This window comes from Microcaecilia unicolor, chromosome 11 (genome assembly GCF_901765095.1).
Source record: "Microcaecilia unicolor chromosome 11, aMicUni1.1, whole genome shotgun sequence".
In the NCBI taxonomy this organism is placed as follows: Eukaryota; Metazoa; Chordata; class Amphibia; order Gymnophiona; family Siphonopidae; genus Microcaecilia; species Microcaecilia unicolor.
Genome location: NC_044041.1, coordinates 175,011,981 through 175,030,182, shown reverse-complemented (window position 1 = coordinate 175,030,182; position 18,202 = coordinate 175,011,981). Strand labels below are relative to the sequence as shown.

The following is an 18,202-nucleotide window of genomic DNA, read 5'->3' as shown; positions in this document are numbered from 1 at the left end:
CTAGTGATTTTTGGCAATTGCTAGCTGCCACCTCTCCAGGCTGCCCCCGAACGTCTACGGAACTGCTGAACACTGAACCAAAGGCAAGTTGGTGTAAAAAAAACAAACAAACATAAGGGCAAAACTGCAAATAAATTATTAATGCTACTGGAAGGAGCATAGCTGCGGGTACCGGTCATGAGCTGCAGCCTACAAGGGGGTGGCGGTGCTGTTGAGGCCAGCTAGAAGCAGTACATAGTACAGAACTGAGGGTGGAGGGTGGAGGGTGGGACCTGGCAGCCTGAACATGCTTCCTAAAAAACTGAAGTGCCTCCAACAATACCCCACCCTAGACTTCAGAAAACCCCAGTGTTTCTAATAAGAGCCTGGATGATTAGACAATATGGTATATTTGTGCTGCTCTGGTAGTATTCTGTAGAGCGGGTTGTCCAACCTCAGTCCTCGAAGGCTGCAATCTGGTGGATTTTCAGGATTTCCACAGCGAATATGCATGAGATCTATTTGCATGCAAACGGATCTCATGCATATTTATTGGGGAAATCCTGAAAACCCAACCTGGTGAGGGCCGTGGTTGGACACCTTTACTGTAGAGGAATGTTAGCGCCTACATCCCTTTATAGAACAGGACTTCAAATAGGTGCCTCTTTGAGTTGCCCTGTTGGATGCATCATTTGGCCACCCCATACAAATTGTCATGCCAATAAAGTTTCTGAATCTGGACCCACTGCTGGAGTCACTAAAGGATTGCATTTATTTATTGGGTGTTTGTATATTTGAACTGATATGCTGCCAAAAAATAGGGCTGTACCGAATGTTTGTATTTGAGTCGGCCCCGAATAAGTTATTTAAATTCGAGTATGAATAATCTGAGGCTCTACAGTGCTAAATCCTACTGCAATAAATACTTGATCTCTGATTTCACATTTTCTTTTATTATAATATTTTTCATTATTCGTATTTAGCTGTTATAGTAAAATATGTTATTTGGTACAGCTCTATTAAAAAAAGGTACCTCTAAGAATAAATAAGAAAATAAAAGCTTGGTACAATATGGCAAAATAAAAGATATGAAAACAAAATAATAACAACATAGCATCGACATAATGAGTTCACAACTCAATGCCCCTAAAATCAATAGTTAAACCATTACCTTCTTCCTACAATCTTAACAGTAACCAGAGAAAGTCAGATCCTGCTTGTGGAGTTTCATCAAATTCAACTCTAGTTTAAGGTCCAGCAGAAACTTATTCCAAAGGGTAGGGCAGTGGTTCCCAAACCTGGTCCTGGAGGCACCCCAGCCAGTCAGGTTTTCAAGATATCCACAATAAATGCAGTGGAGGAGTGGCCTAGTGGTTAGGGTGGTGGACTTTGGTCCTGAGGAACTGAGTTTGATTCCCACTTCAGGCACAGGCAGCTCCTTGTGTCTCTGGGCAAGTCACTTAACCCTCCATTGCCTGCTGCATTGAGTCTGCCATGAGTGGGAAAGCGCGGGGTACAAATGTAACAAAAATAAAATAAAAAATATTCATGAGATAAATTTGCATACACTGGTGGTAATGCATGCAAATCTTTCTCATGAATATTCATTGTGGGTATCCTGAAAAACTCTGGCCGGGGTTTGGAATCCACTGGGGCAGGCAACACACAACTGAAAGCAGTTCTAGGCAAGTTAAATGCACATGCACTATCTCCATTCTTTCATTCATATTCATTGCGGGTATTCTGAAAATCCGACTGGCTAAATGTGTCCCAGGTCGAGAAACCCTGTGGTAAACATATGTCTTCCGGACCCAGCTGCTGACAGCTATAATAGATATCCTATGAAGAGTGTAATCTGCACCCAGGAACATAATTCCACCTCTGAAAAGTGGAGGATTAGCCTAATGCAGTGGTTCCCAAACCTGCTCCTGGAGGCACCCCAGCCAGTCAGATTTTCAGGATACCCACAATGAATATGCATGAGGTGGAGGCAGTGCATGCAAATCTCGCTCATTAGTACATAAGTATTGCTTACTGGGAAAGACCAAAGGTCCATCAAGCCCAGCATCCTGTTTCCAACAGTGGCCAATCCAGGTCACAAATACCCGGCAAGATCCCAAAAAAGTACAAAACATTTTATACTGCTTATCCCAGAAATAGTGGATTTTCCCCAAGTCCATTTAATAACGGTCTATGGTCTTTTCCTTTAGGAAGCCGTCCAAGCCTTTTTTAAACTCCACTAAGCTAATCTTCATTATGGATAGCCTGAAACCCTGACTGACTGGGGTGCCTCCTGGAGCAGGTATAGACCCACTGGCCTAATGTTTAGTATAGTGTGTGGAGAACCTAGGAACCTGGGTTCAGTTCCCACTGTGGCTCCTTGTGCTCCTGGGCAAATCACCTAATTCTCCATTGCCCCAGGTACAAAACTTAGATTGTGAGCCCACTAGGGGACACAGAAAGCACCTGAATAAAATATGTGAAATGTTCCTGATTGTACTACAGAAAGGCAGTATACAAAGAATCAAAGAAGTGAAACATTCTCTCACCCATCTTGTTTAAAATAGCACTGCTATGCCTAGTCTTTTCACATGTAACTCTTCAGGTCAGTGGTTCCCAAACCTGGTCCTGGAGGCACCCCAGCCAGTCAGGTTTTCAGGATATCCACAATGAATATTCACGAGAGAGATTGCATGCACTGCCTCCACTCCATGCAAATCTCTCTCATGAATATTCATTGTTGTACATCTCCTTGAGTGAATTTTCTTTCAAAAAGGCGGTAAATAAATCCTAATAAATAAATTGTGGATATCCTGAAAACCTGACTGGCTGGGGTGCCTCCAGGACCAGGTTTGGGAACCATTGCTCCAGGTGTTTGATCAGCATCAATCCATTTTGCTGTTTTTCAATGCTAAAATGGGATACAGAAATGAATCCATTTCACTATGCTTGATCTGTATGTTTTATCACTTCCCTTCCTCCCCTGGGTTTTGTATTGTGTACATGATCCAGTATATTGCAGCAGCTCCTCATCTTTTCAGTTAATTGTGGTGCTTGTAATTTTCTGCCTCTGTAGGTAGGTGAGCTGAGCTGAGCTGAGCTCTCTGTGGCAGCCTTTCTTAGCTCATTAGCTGCTCCTGGGTCATGGAAGAGGTGGAGGGTGAGGGAGAGGAGTGGGTGCTGCCTTTCTCTCATTAACTGGCTGACTGAAAACTTGCCCAGTCGACTGCATTGGGATGGAGGCTTAGATTTAGGGCTGGGTCTACCCTTCTTGATGTACACCATTAGATATATATATGTACATCGAGAAGGGTAGACCCAGCCCTAAATCTAAGCATATAATATGATACTTTTTATAGACAATCACATGTGGGGTGTACATAGACCATACTTAATGTGCATGCATACCTCAGGCACACTCCACATACACTTCCTAAATACAACTGCATAGTCACTGTAAATATATCCATACCTCACCCACAAATACACAAGCTCTGTGTTCGTTTCCACTCCTACACTACAGCCACATACACTTCAGGTGTGTAACACAGCAAAAAGGGGGCCACAGCTGTGCCCACTACACGATGTGGGTCCGGCCGAGTCACCCATGCTTAAACACTGGTTGTCAAGTCTCCACCATGCCAACCACACCTAGGCAGCCAAACAGGATGGAGTCTGAGAGTATTTAACTTACCAGTCAAGATGTCTTCCTCTCCCTTACTCACAACACGTGACAGTAAAGTGATCTAAAGTTGCCAAGCTTCATCTGTCTTTTGCCATTGGCGGGACACAGTACAAACCAGCCTACACCCTGTATCTGCAGCCATACACCTGAGCCTGCAACATAACATAAGGTAAGCTATACTGGATCAGACCGAGGTCCACTGAGTCCAGCATCCTGTCTCTGACAGTGGCCAGTCCAGGTCCCAAGTACCCAAATGATCCCAAAAAGTAGATCCGTTTCTCATGAGCAATGGCCTGGTAAATATTTGTTATGGACTTTTCCTCCAGGACCTTGTACAAGCCTCTTTTAAATCCTATTATGCTAGTTGCTTTGACCACATCCTCTGGCAAAAGAATCTACAAATTAATTAACATACTGCAAAGAAAATACTTTATACAATTTATTTTCAATCTGTTGCTCATTGGCTTAATGGAGTGGGTGAGTGTTTTTGTGTAATTTGAAAGGTTTAACAGCTGTTCTTATTTAACTGTCCCATCTGTAAATGTTTATAGCAGTGGTTCTCAAACCTGTCCGGAGGTAGAGGGTGACTGAAACCAAATCTGTGACTGAAATATGCCACTTGGTTTTGGTTGAAGCTGAAGTTGAAACTGGCAGCTAGGTGCCGGCATGGCCTACCCTGCTACTCCCTCCCCTTTCCTGGATACACATGTAGGCCCCCAGCTATCATTCATCCCCTGGTTGTCTAGTGGGTAGTTGAGACAGGGGTGATTCCTGGTCACTCCTCCCATGGCCTCTCTGCTCTCAAAATGGCTGCTGCCATGTCTAGCAGCAGTCTCCCAAGGGGATGGACAATAGGCTGAAGGTGGGGGGGGGGAGAGGTTGCCAGGTGGAAAATTTTTTTCCCACCCAAACGAGCCCAAATCCAGCCCAAAACCCGCCCAAACTCAAACCCCACCCCTGACACCCCCACCGTCATCGGCCCCGCCTCCTCCGTCATTGGCCCCGCCCAGAACGTCACTAACCCCGCCCAAAACGTCACTAACCCCGCCCCCCGCGGGCCGAAAAAAACACTTGAAAAACCGCCCAAAAGACACAAAACAAGCCCAAAAAAACCGCAACCCGCCGTGGGCAAAAATTTCCCGTGGCGGGTCGCGGAAAACCGCCCACCTGGCAACACTGGAGAGCACTAAGGGAGACTGGGCATCCAAGCAGCAGATGACATTTAATAGAGGCAAGTGCAAAGTGATACATGTGAGAAAGAGGATCCTGAACTATAGTTACATGAGGCAGGGTTCCACATTAGGAATCGCTGACCAGGAAAGGGATCTAGGTGGCATCACTGATGATATTGAAACCCTCTGCTCAGTGTGTGGCGGCGGTGGCTAAGAAAGTGAGCAGAATATTAGGTATTAGCACAGGAATAGAAAACAAAAATAAGGATGTTATAATGCCTTTGTATCGCTTCCCCGCCTCTCAAAAAAGATAAAGTGGAATTGGAAAAGGTACAGAGAAGGCGACGAAAATGATAAAGGGGATAGGACGACTTCCCTATGAGGAAAGGCTAAAGCGGCTAGGGCTCTTCAGCTTGGAGAAAAGGCGGCTGAGGGGAGATATGCTAGAGGTCTATAAAATAATGAGTGGACTGGAACTTGTAGATGTGAATCGCTTGTTTACTCTTTCCAAAAATACTAGGACTAGGGGGCATGCAATGAAACTACAAAGTAGTAAATTTAAGACAAATCAGAGAAAATATTTCTTCACTCAACATGTAATTAAACTCTGGAATTTGTTGCCAGAGAATATGGTAAAAGCAGTTAGCTTAGTGGAGTTTACAAAAGGTTTGGATAACTTCCTAAAAGAAAAGTCCATAAGCCATTATTAAAGTGGACTTGAGGAAAAGCCACTGCTTATTTCTAAGATAAGCAGCATAAAATGTATTGTACTGTTTGGGATCTTGTGTCCTGGATTGGCCACTGTTGGAAACATGATTCTGGGCTTGATGGACCTTCGGTCTGTGCCAGTATGGCAACACTTATGGTTTAAGCTGAAAATGCACCTGCATTTTTAGCCAAATTGAAACAAGGCCAAACATGAATTTTGAGCTGGTTTAGGTGCCAAAGCTGAAACTGAAATGGTCAGCCTCTGTTCTGAGGAACCACCATCTGATGCCATCTTTGATCCTGGCATCTCTGCCTTCTAGCAATGCTGGAAGCAGAGGTGCCATCTTGGCTAGCAGCACAGGAAGACTGCTGTGGCCCGGGACCATTGGGGATACCCTGATCCACATCAGAAGTATGTGGGTTGGGGGTGGCATGCTTTTTGTGGGGAAGGGGCTGGGTTTGGTATTCAGGAATCAGGATTCCATTGGAGAGCATGAGAAGGATCAGAACCAAGGAGGGGGGGCAGGTAGAATCAGACCTCAGGAGGGGACTGGAACATTGGGGGGAATGAGAGGGGGCTAAGAATATGCTGGAGGGTGGAATGGGACTGCCAGCCAGAAGGGGGGAACATGAGTTTTTGAGGTCCCTGGGTGCACCACATTACTATGGATGGCAATGGGGGCTGAGAATGCATTGTGTAGCACTTGCAGGGCAGATGCTTGGCATACTCCTGGCATATACTACATAGGTTTTGCACTTATTCTGTGTTCTGTTTGCACTTGCCCTGTGTTATCTGTAAAACAGATCTTGACCCTTCCAACAAGGGTCTCCTGGACATTCCAGATGGCAGGTGTAATTCCAGATGTCCATCTTTCTAGACATGGATGTTCCTTCCCTTCTGCAATGGGGGATAAATGCCCATGTTTTAAGCTCACCCATGTCCCGCCTCAAACATGCCCAGACAAGGCCCCCTTACCATATGGACGTACAATCATTTTCAGACATCCATATCCTGGCTTCTAAAATTGGCATTTGGATGTCCATGAAATATGGACGTTATAAATGCTGATTTTTCAGATGTCCAAGACATGAATACAGCTGCCACAGTAAGGACCACTATCAACCAGCTCACCATTCTCCACCTTGTTTGTTTACACCTTCAAAAACATTTTGTGGCCCTTTTACTAAGCTGCACTAAAAAGTAGCCAGCGCTGTTCCCAACATGGGTCTTTTTCCTGCGCTGAGGTCATTAGCGCAGCAGTAAAATGGCTGATTTTCCATAACTCTCATTAGTGGCCATGGGCTAATTTTCATGTGGCCATCATTGTGTGATCACTTACCAACATCTCTTTTCTAGGTGGTAAGGGCAAATGTGTTAACCACGCACTAATCAGTTAGTGCACAGTGATGTAGCTGCGCTAACCAATTAATGCAGTGCACACCTACTCTCTGCCTCCAGACATGTCCCCAGCACTAAAGAATAAAGTCTATTTTTTAGCATGTCTTGCACCAATCCCGAAATTACTGCAGGACACCCAAGCGCACCCTGCGGTAGTGGTTTTAACCTGCGGTAAGCATGCGTTAGTGCTTACCGCAGCTTGGTAAAAGGGCCATTTAATAAATCGGTGAGGCAAGACTTGTCTTTGCTCCATCCATACTGACTCATTCTCATTAAGCCTTGTCAATTTTGTTACGTTCTGGAATTTTTTTTTTTTTTTTTTTTTTTTGGTTATAACAACTTTTTGCTAGGCTGTGGGCACATTTGAAAATTTATTACAAGATCAGTTCTTTCCACATAACAGCAGGATCTTCTGCACATTGTGCCAGGCATAGAGAAAGTTTGGTGAAAGACAGTGAGCAGAGTATCAAGAACGAACACAGCCTGAACTTCCCCAGCCATTCACGCTCAGAAGTAGCTGAGATGGAATGCAACAACGTGGTTTCCACGGGATGTTCACGCTGTAGGGTACTCTACTGTTTCACGGGTTTAGTCTCTGATGGGATTTGTTTCATAAGCAGAAGGACCTTCTGAATCTGGTCTATATCATTAAACAAACATGCCCTAGAACTAATGGAAGTGGTTTGACATTTTTTTCTATTAAATAAAGAAGACTTCCATGTGTTGAGCATGCTTTGAGTGCTGATGTCAGTGATCTGGACCTGCAGGGAAATCTTTGGGCCCATGGGACTGCCACGTCTTCAAATCCAAATACCCCATCTGAGAGAGAGAATAGTCATCCTCTGGAAAAATCGAGCTGCCTCACACACTTTCATTTTCTTTTTGAACAAAGGGCAAGTATACCTTGTCCTGATTAAAGAGCACAATGCTGCCTATTGAAAAGTTGACCCTTCCCAAGAAGCAGAGTGAGCTGTGCCAAATCTTATTTTGAAAGCGCAAAGGAAGCAAAAAAACCCATAATGTCCCATTCAATCTGCCAAGCGAGGTATTTAGATTTCCCACCGCCACTTCTTGCAGGCTGCCCTCATGCTTTCTGTTTAGGGTTCTACCTGCTGCTCGATGCAGGTACAAACCCCCCCTCCATTGACCTTTTGGAAACCCATTACGATCATTTCACTACAAATTTGGGCTACACCACTGTTCTGTACAGGTTACCCCTGCGCATTGTTTCCATCCTCTTGTCATTAAGGGATCCTCCCGTCTAATCAGTTGAAGAAAGGTAAAAGGACAGCATTCAGCCTTCCAGCACTGTTATGATACGGGCGGCAGTGGTGAGAGAAGGTGCAGCTCTCAGGAGCCTAGGTGGAGAGGTAAGTGATGAGGACTGCAATGGCTCCAACATAAGTACAGATGCCCAGGATGATGGAGAGTACGGCTAGGAAGAAGGTGTGACGGGAGGCTGAACCGGCTCCCTGGTAATCTCCTTTGGCCAATGCCTTGTTTGTCTGGAAAAAAACCCCAAAACAAAATTAAAGGAATTATAAATCTATTTCAATAATTTATAGACTGCCTAGAACAAGTCCCCCAAAATGAAAGTATGCCACAACGTTTGTCTCCTCAGGGTGTCTCTACAATTCTAGGCAGTTAATAAAAAAAATGTACAATACTGACAAGACGGCACTGATAAACTTAAATGAGAGGAATGAAGAGATCTAGAAGGGCGGTATGGTCTTTGCAATGACGCACTTGGCAGAGGAGCATCATCAATTAAAGCCTGATGTATAAGGGTCAAGATTTTGGATTGTCTGCACCAGTATATTGGGAGTGGGTGTAAATTAAACAGTATCAGCAAAATTAAAGTAATGGAACTCAGCTAAAAATAAAAAATGATCAGGCCAAGGAGGAGGAGAAGGGGCAAACAGAGGTTCCGATTAGGAAGGAGTAAAGTTAAGGCAAGTAGCCTCTGAAACACTCTCTCTCTCTCACTGCAGTGAAATCAATCAGTTCAACCACCCTGTTAACAACAGTGACATGCACAGGCCTCTTACAAACCCAGGGTACTTAAAAATCATGCAAATACATGGAGTGGAGGAACAGCCTAAAGGTTAGTGCAGTGAGCTGGGGAACTGGATTAAATTCCCACTGCAGCTCCCCTGTGTGCTTGGGCAACTCACTTAACCTTCCATTGCCCCAGGTACAAAGCCTGTGACTAGGGACAGAGAAAATGTCGGAATATACAATGTGAAACCACTTTGGTTGTACCACAGAAATCCAGTATATCAAACTCATTGCCCTCTCTACCTTCAATGTTCCACTTTTGTCTTAGCATACAGTGGGGGGTAATACATGCAAATTTATCTCATGCATATTCATTATGGGTAGCCTGAAAATCTGACTGGCTAGGTGTGTCCCAAGGACTGGGTGTGAGACTACTGCATTACAGGTATCCTGAACCCCAACCTGTCTGTAGTCCTTGAAGTTTACCAGTGAATCCACTAGACTGGGAAAGCCTGGAATACAGCAAGGCTCATCTTGGGACACTGTGTAGGCTGGCCCTATCATTGAGCATCTCTGCTTTTCATACATGGCCTTGCTTTTCAGTCTGTACTGCAGCCATTGCCAACCCAGTTCTTGGGGCACACCTAGTCCCATTGGGTTTTTCAGGATATCCACAGTGAATATTCATGAGTTACATTTGCACGCAATTGCGCAGTGCCTGCAATCTCTCTCATGCATATTCAGTGTGGATATCCTGAAAACCTGAAGGGACTGGGTGGGAATGGCTGTCCTACTAACTTATGTAACTGAGGCCCTGCACTCAGGCTGTGCACATTACCTTGCGTCCATTTGCATTCCCCTGTTCTCCCATGTGGGTACCACTTATGCACCTGTCCCTGGAGGGCTCACAGTCTAAGTTTGTAGCTGAGGCAATGGAGGGTTAAGTTACTTGCCCGAATAGTGTTGGAATTTGAACCAGGTACCTCCAGGGCCGTCGAGAGACTGGGCCGGGCCCCGCCCCCACCACTGCCCCCCCCCAAAGGTTGTCGTCATTGTCGCCGCCCCCCCTCCGTCCACCACCGGGCCGGGGCCCCCTGAATTCAAATCATAGCGCCTCACCTCGACCTCGCTCCGTGTGAAAGAAGCGCAGCAGCGGCAGTCTGCAGATCGTCTCCCTTCGGGCCTTCCCTCCCTGTGTCCCGCCCTTGCACAAGTTATGTCAGACGAGGGCGGGACACAGGGAGGGAAGGCCCGAAGGGAGGCGATCTGCAGACTGCCACTGCTGCGCTTCTTTCACACGGAGCGAGGTCAAGGTGAGGCGCTATGATTTGAATTCAGGGGGGCCCGGCCCGGTGATGGACGGAGGGGGGTGGGTGGAGGGGACTGCAGCGCCGGGCCCCCCCTTGGAGGCCCAGGCCTGGGGAATTTTGTCCTCCCTGCCCCCCACCCCTCTTGGCGGCCCTGGGTACCTCTGGATATCAAGACCAGGGCTCTAACCACTAGGCCAATCCTCTACTCATGTATGAAGATACATTGTAGGTAAATCAATTTACCCACATTCAATCTGAAAACCTGACTGACATAGTGTGCCTCCAAGAGAGGGTTGAGGGGCACTGACATACAGCATCTCACCACAGCACCCTGCCACAGTAAAGTCAGGGGCAGACTGAATCGATGCCATTTACCCCTATTGCATGGTCTATGCTGCAGACGCACCTGCCAGGGTACAGTCTGCTGCCATCTAGTCCAGAAAGGCCAGAAAAGGACCCCAACAAACTCTGCCCACTAGGATCGCCAAGTGGCTTCAAATTTGCCCGATAGGGTTAATCCAGTACTGGATTTACCCCATTGCATGTAGGGACTCGTAGTTCTGATTTCACTATGCATTCCCTAAGAAAAGCAAGACTACGAGACTCTGCATGCAATGGGATAAACCCAAGACTCAATGTACCCTGTTGGGCAAATCTAGAGTCAGTTGGCAACTTTGCTTCCCACCCACATAGCACAATGTGAGCCCAGTGATTAGGGAAGAGTTAGCTCAGCGCTGCCATCCTTCTCCTGTTGTTTTTTCACTATTTTCAGAATACAGCCAGAGTGGGCTGAGCAGCCATAGTAAACAATGGAGGTGGGGAACAGTGGAGGCAGAGAGCAGTGACATTTAGATAGGTTTTTGTGCATCCAGAGAAGAAACACAAAGGTCCCTTCCCTTCGGGAGAGCACAGAGCATCTTCTTTCATGGGGGCAAGGGGGGGGGGGGACTTTCTCACTACTGGAAATCATCTCGCCAAGGTCAATGCACAGAGGCTGCTCAGTGTTGGTTTTATTCTCATTGTATGCGTGGAGCTGTAGTTCTCAGCAAACGCAATGCCATAGGCTGATGCCAAGTAACACATGCAAGACTCCTTCTCGCACACTCAGCTGATGCATGTTCTTTACACATACCTCAGCTCTCATGGCACACTGCTTTGTAAAACCACAATCTTTTGGAGGTGCCAGGATCTCACCTCTGCACAGCTGGCTGGAGCTCTGAAAATTCAGTTCTACACATCAAGTTACTGCCTGAGGAATCTGATGACTGACAGTCCCCCTCACCACTGTTTCTACAGTTATGAGAGCAGGAAGAACACAGCTGCATACAGTTCTACCCTGCAGTGCTAACTGTAGAAAAAGGAAGTTGCATCAGTGGTGTTCCTACCCTTGATGACACCCGGGGCGGATCGCCGATGTGCCCCCCTCCTGGGTGCAGCGCCCCCCCATGCAAAATGACACCCCCCGGGTGCACGCTGCTGGGGGGGGGGGGGGGTGCCGTGGTGTGCGCCTGTGGGCTCCGAGTTCGCTATGCTAACTTCGCTGGTTCACTGCAGCTCCCTCTGCCCCGGAACAGGAAGTAAACCTGTTCCGGGGCAGAGGGAGGGAGCTGCAGCAAACCAGTGAAGTTAGCGTAGCGAACTCGGGGCCCACAGGCGTGCGCCGCCCCCACCGCCCCCCCCCCTCGGTACGCCACTGAGTTGCATTTACACTGCTTGAGGCAGAAGGCAAGAGGATTCTCAGTCTAGATTCACAGAAGCAGAAAGAGGGAGAAGGGGATGTTACATTTGTGTGGCAGCTCCATGAATGGTCTGTGTTGCAGTATTCAGTACAAACCACTACTCCCTCCCAGCCTCCTCTCCCTTACCTTCTGAGACATGTAAAAGGCAGCAATGCCCACAGGCCAAAAGCAGCAGAGCATGGCGAAGACAGATAGTCCAAGGTAATCCTGGGGGAGGACCAGGGAAAATGCACCCTCCTCACTGTCACTGTCACTGGAGGAATCCTTCTGAAAGGCAGGAAAACCTGGGTAACTAAAGGGACAAACCAAAAACCAATCCTGGCTCTACCCTGTTGCATGCAGGGAAATGTAGTTCTGATTTTGGCGCATTCGCACTGGTGCGTGGAGTTAACATGGGAGCATGTAGTGCCTCCTAAATAGAAGGTGATAAATACTCGCACATTCATATTTTTGTCAGTCTGGTGCATTAATGGAAATATTAGGGATCTGCAAAAAACAAATTGGAAAAATCCTTATTATGCTGCCATAGTAAATCTGGGCTTAGCACCAGGGGCGTATCTGCGTGGGGCCACAGGGGCCAGGGCCCCCGCAGATTTTGCCCTGGACCCCCCCTACCGCCGTTAACCCTCCCCCGCCTACCGCCAACCCTTTCCCGCCTACCGCCGACCTACCCCGAGGTCCGCTCCTGCCGTTTTTTAAAATATTACTTCAGCTGGCGGGGGACCCATACCCCGCCAGCCCAGCCGAGGTCTTTAACTTCTTCATCCTCGTGCTGTTAAAGCTGAAATGCATCCTTCCAGTTGGACGGAGTTTGACGTCGCAGCACGTTGTACGTGCAGGACATCAACGTGCTGCGACGTCAAACTCCGTCCAACTGGAAGGATGCATTTCAGCTTTAACAGCACGAGGATGAAGAAGTTAAAGACCTCGGCTGGGCTGGCGGGGGTTGGGGTCCCCCGCCAGCTGAAGTAATATTTTTAAAAACCGGCAGGAGCGGACCTCGGGGGTAGGTGACCGCTGTAGGCGGGGAAAGGGTTGGCGGTAGGCGGGGGAGGGTTAACAGCGGTGGGGGTGGGGACGGCAGTAGGGGGGACGGCGGTCGGGGGGTTATAATGTGCCCCCTCACTCTAGCCCCTGCCCCCCTACCGCCGAACCTCAGATACGCCCCTGCTTAGCACATGGGAAAGTCCTGCTTTAGCACACACTAAGCAGTATTGCCAGACAGCAAAACTTTTTCCAGCCAAATTTGGGGACAAAAGTTGGCCAAACAATAGCCAAATATTAATATTAATAAGGTCGCTATGAATATTAATAAGGTCGATATGAATATTGATAATGACAATATGAATATTAATATGGTAATTGTAATCAGAATCAGCAGCATAATCATAATTAGTACAAATTCATAATCCACCCATCCACAAATGAAAGAGCAAGTTCACCCACAGACCATCTCTCTCTTTTGGTCTAGTCACAGGAAAAAAAGATTTTACATGTTCCCAGTTTCAGCCTAAATCATGTTTAATGTGGGATATAAATGTTATAAATAAGTAAATAAATAATAGAAAATCTGAATGATGAGCATTGCTCTTATCTCCTGGGGTGCTGGGAGCAGCCGCGCAGCTGTCGGCTCCTGCGTCCTCTGCTGTTGCTTCCTGACAGCTGTGCGGTGCTCCCAGCACCCAGGAGGTAAGAACAATGTACCCCGGGGGGGGGGGGGGGGGGGAGGGTTGGAGGTGATACGCCGGGGAGGGCGGAAGACACTGCACCGGGGGGGTGCGGGGAACCACACTGCACCCGGGGGTCTTGTGCTGCACCCGAGAGGGGGAACGACGCTGCACCTGGGGGGGGGGGGGGTGCACAGCGGCGATCCACCCCTGGTGGCAGCCAACAAGGAACACCACTGATCTCACCCCTGAATCTGGATAACTTGGCAGCTCTGGGGCATAGTGTTACACTCTGAGCGGCATTCCCTGATTCTGAAGATAGATCTGTGAGGACAGATGGTTGCAACTTCAGTGCATTTAGCAAATTCACTAGGGCAGTGGTTTTCAACCCAGTCTCTCCTCATGGCGTCCAAAGCTAGGTGTCGGGGTGATCTGCACTAAGCTGGTATGCTTTAAAGGGCACTCTGCTTGGAACATTGTTTACATAATACTAGCTTAGCATGCTTTCACGCCTAACCCTGGATGCAAGTATTTACGCCTGCCAAAGGCCTGCTCAGCGTCTCTCACATGTTGAAAGGAAGAAAGCGATGTGACCGACACAGGTGGAGATATGTATTGGTGCCTTGAAACAGCTGGCATGCGAAACATGGTCCAGAACATTTTTTTACAGCTAAGTTAATTGAGCTCGGAGAAAAAGATGGCTGAGGGGAGATATGATAGAGGTCTATAAAATAATGAGTGGAGTGGAACAGGTAGATGTGAATCGCTTGTTTACGCTTTCCAAAGTACTAGAACTAGGATGCATGCAATAAAGCTACAAAGTAGTACATTTAAAATGAATTGGAGAAACTTTTTCTTCACTCAACATGTAATTAAACTCTGGAATTTGTTGCCAGAGAATGTAGTAAAAGCAGTTAGCTTAGCGGGGTTTAAAAAAGGTTTGGATGGTTTCCTAAAGGAAACATCCATGAACGCCTTTACGGTACTATGCAAGCCACATTGAGCCTGCAAATAGGTGGGAAAATGTGGGGTACAAATGTAACAATAAATAAATACATTATTAAAATGGGACTTGGGGAAAACCCACTGTTTTTTTCTAGGATAAGCAGCATAAAATGTATTGTACTTTTTTGGGATCTTGCCAGGTACATGTGACCTGGATTGGCCACTGTTAGAAACAGGATGCTGGGCTTGATGGACCTTCAGTTTGTCCTAGTATGGCAATACTTATGTACTTATGCAAGTTTGAAACTTTATATACCATTTGAAAAATTTGGACACTAGCATTAAAAATGAAAAAAGTGTGCAATAATTAGACAACTGAGGGCTGAAAAAAAAAGAAAAGACCCTTTGTAGGGCGGTGTTAGTCTCTCAAGCTTTTAGAAATATAATTAAATATAATATTTAGAAACGTAATTAAGACACAACGTGAAGTCCGTTTATCCTGGAGGAGTTTTGATGTTTTGATGTGACTGTTTCCTCTAGGGGAGGAAGTGTTATTGTCCTCTCATATAATTTTGCGGCACCTAACTGATGGCGGTTACATAGTAACATAGTAAGTAACGGCAGGATAAAGACCTGAACGGTCCATCCAGTTTGTCCAACAGTCACAGTCATTATCAATTCATGAATAAATCAACAATGAATGTGATATTATATACTTTATCACGAGTCTTTCATTGGTGTTTCTGGGATATAGACTATGTAAGTCCAGGCAAAGAAATCACAGTATTCTATCACATCGGCCTAAATTCTAGGAACGCCTCCTGCCCCGCCCCTGCCCCTCCCATGGCCATGCCCCCTTTGACGTTGCACACTATGAAGTATGTGCGCTTGTTATAGAATAGGATGTAGGACAAATCCGCACATAACTCCTAATTACTGCCAATTAAGTGCTTGTTAACTCCAATTATTGTTAGTAACTAATTGACTAATAGTTTATGCACGGAATCCACGGTTAATGTGGGCGGGACTCTTGATGAAGCCACCCATATGTCTGAATTTGGACTCTATTTTCATAAGGGGCTTGGTTTGGAAATGAAAATGATCAGGCAATCCCGATATTTTACAGAAACTAAACTCTTCTGCTCAATTCATACTTCTGTATATAATATGTAAACAGTGGCGTTCCTTGGTCAGGTGCCACCTGGGGCGGATCACCGCTGCGCACCCCCTCCCTCAGGTGCAGTGTTGTCTGTCTCCCCCGGGTGCAGCATGCCCCCCTCCGGATGCAGTCTCCCCCCCAGCACATCACCTCCAAGCCCCTCCCCCCTGGATGCATTCTTCTTACCTGCTGGGGTGCTGGGAGCAGCCGCTCGGCTGTCGGCTCCGCTGGTTCCCTGCTCCCTCTGTCCCGGAACAGGAAGTAACAGCGGAGGGAGCAGGGAACCGGTGGCACCGACAGCTTGCGCTGCTGCTCCCTGCACCCCTCTGCAGCGTGCACCCAGGGCGGATCGCCCTGCCCTCAGTATGCCACTGTATGTATGTACCACAGAAAAGCAGTATATCAAATACATGACCCCTACCCAGAACTCAAGTGTCCTTTGACTATTGTAACCTGCATCCCTTAAATGCTGACAGAAGAATTCCTACCTCGAGTTCTGGCATGCCACTTCTCCCACATCATAAGACACGGTGTGGATATCTTTCTCTGCCATCAGCTTCTTGCCAGCGTCCCCCCTATCGCTACCTTCCATCAGTTCACTGTCTGCATCCATGAAAGCTGTCTCGGTGCAGTCCCTCCTCTTCCAGGTTGGGGCTCCCCAGATCTCCACAGCGCTAGGGTCTTGGTACAAGGCCGGCTCCAGGGTGCAGTAGGGTTGCACAGTCCTCTGCAGGGTGCCCACGTTCAGTAATTGCTGAGTCAGCTCAGGCTGGGGAAAGGGGCTCTGGGAAAAAGACTTCCAGGAGAAGAAGCCGGCTTTCTCCTGTCCCCCATCCCAGACCCCCGGAGCATCTCCCCATTCCTTCCGCAGCAGTGGTTGTCGGAGTTCCTGCAAGCTCTCCATCGTGACTAAAACAGAACAGATGGGGAATGGAAACCCCTCAAGAAGGTATGTCCAGTGAAGCCTCGTTAAAACATCCCCAGCTTATGAAGTCCCATGGATGAACAGTCACATTATCCAGTGTCACCTTGCTATTAAGTCACTGTAAGTATAAAATATTTCTTAGCGCCCTGCTTTGACCCATGACTACTAATAACTGTAGTTACAATATCAAGGTTTCCCATCTCACTTGATACTGCGGGCTATTTTCCATATTCTTAGTCTTTAATTTTGCATTTGATGAGGTTTATCCATGTTTAACACTGAAGGTGTCTAGGGCTGAGGGGCCCAGCTGTATAGCCACATTCATAAGCAAGTCTGGAGCAGTGGGAGGAGGGGTGACCCAGATGTGGCCACCTGTGGAGAGCCTGAGTTCCCTTCTCTTCTGTGCCATTCTGTCCTCTCCATCCAGCCCAGGTTAGTCTTTTCTTCCTTATCTTCAGAAATTGAAAAGAATAAAAACATATTAGTCATCTCCTTTGTGACGCCTGTATCTATGCCATCCCCCAAAACACAATGGAAGGCGAGGTATTGGTTAGGAAATACATCTTTTGTACAGCCCTGTCTCAGCCCATTTTACATGTAAATAACGTAATCACATTTGTATTACAAGAAAAATGGACATACTTACTGTTCCAGCGTGATTGCTAAAGGGGAGTCAAAGCATAAAGGAGAAATGACAGCCACGTCCACACTCGGGCACTATACTATCATATGTCTGGCATGATGGATCACCTAGCCAAGTTCTTTGGCTCACGGATCTGACAGCAAACCCCTAGCTACATGGAGGCACATTCACTTAATCTGCCATTCTTCAATCAATCTAAATAACAAATCGGAGCTCTTGGAATATCACAAAATATCAGTCTAGGATAAACTAAAAGATATCCAAACAATAGTGATGTGCTATACTTTATGTTAAAAGGAGGAAAAGCCTCAAATGCCAAGGGAATACTCCGTTGTTGATTTATCTTTCTTTCAACCTTAGGGAGACCCCTTCATTCATCATGGGCATAAAAACCTCCTTGATGTTAAATGTTTATTCCTAGAACCCAACTATTATTCTTAAAGGTTCTAAGATTCACTTACCTCTCCAGCTTGGAGTCGCGTTTCACCATCCACGGCCCGACTTCGGCCGTCGGACCCTGAGAAATACAACAGTCGTCGGACACCACGGACCTGAGGCAGATATCGGGCCGAAGTCGGGCCGTGGATGGTGAAACGCGACTCCAAGCTGGAGAGGTAAGTGAATCTTAGAACCTTTAAGAATAATAGTTGGGTTCTAGGAATAAACATTTAACATCAAGGAGGTTTTATGCCCATGATGAGTGAAGGGGTCTCCCTAAAGTTGAAAGAAAGGAAATCAACAACGGAGTATTCCCTTGGCATTTGAGGCTTTTCCTCCTTTTAACATAAAGTATAGCACATCACTATTGTTTGGATCTTTTAGTTTATTCTTCAATCAATGCCAACCCCAGGAGAAGAAAATCCCGGAGAAGTG

The 18,202-nt window shown here is 46.8% G+C and overlaps 1 protein-coding gene across 1 annotated transcript in view; it reads right to left on the bottom strand.

The window, feature by feature from the left end:
• Positions 1–7,339: 7,339 nt before the first annotated feature.
• LOC115480450 overlaps positions 7,340–18,202 on the bottom strand; it is a 49,896-nt gene continuing 39,033 nt past the window's right edge. The window contains exons 2-4 of the mRNA XM_030219132.1: positions 16,250–17,138; positions 12,117–12,257; positions 7,340–8,448 (exon numbers count right to left, since the gene is read on the bottom strand). Of these exons, the coding sequence (XP_030074992.1) occupies positions 8,379–8,448; positions 12,117–12,257; positions 16,250–16,665 (627 nt within the window). The 5' untranslated portion in view covers positions 16,666–17,138 and the 3' untranslated portion in view covers positions 7,340–8,378. The remainder of the gene's footprint in view (positions 8,449–12,116; positions 12,258–16,249; positions 17,139–18,202) is intronic.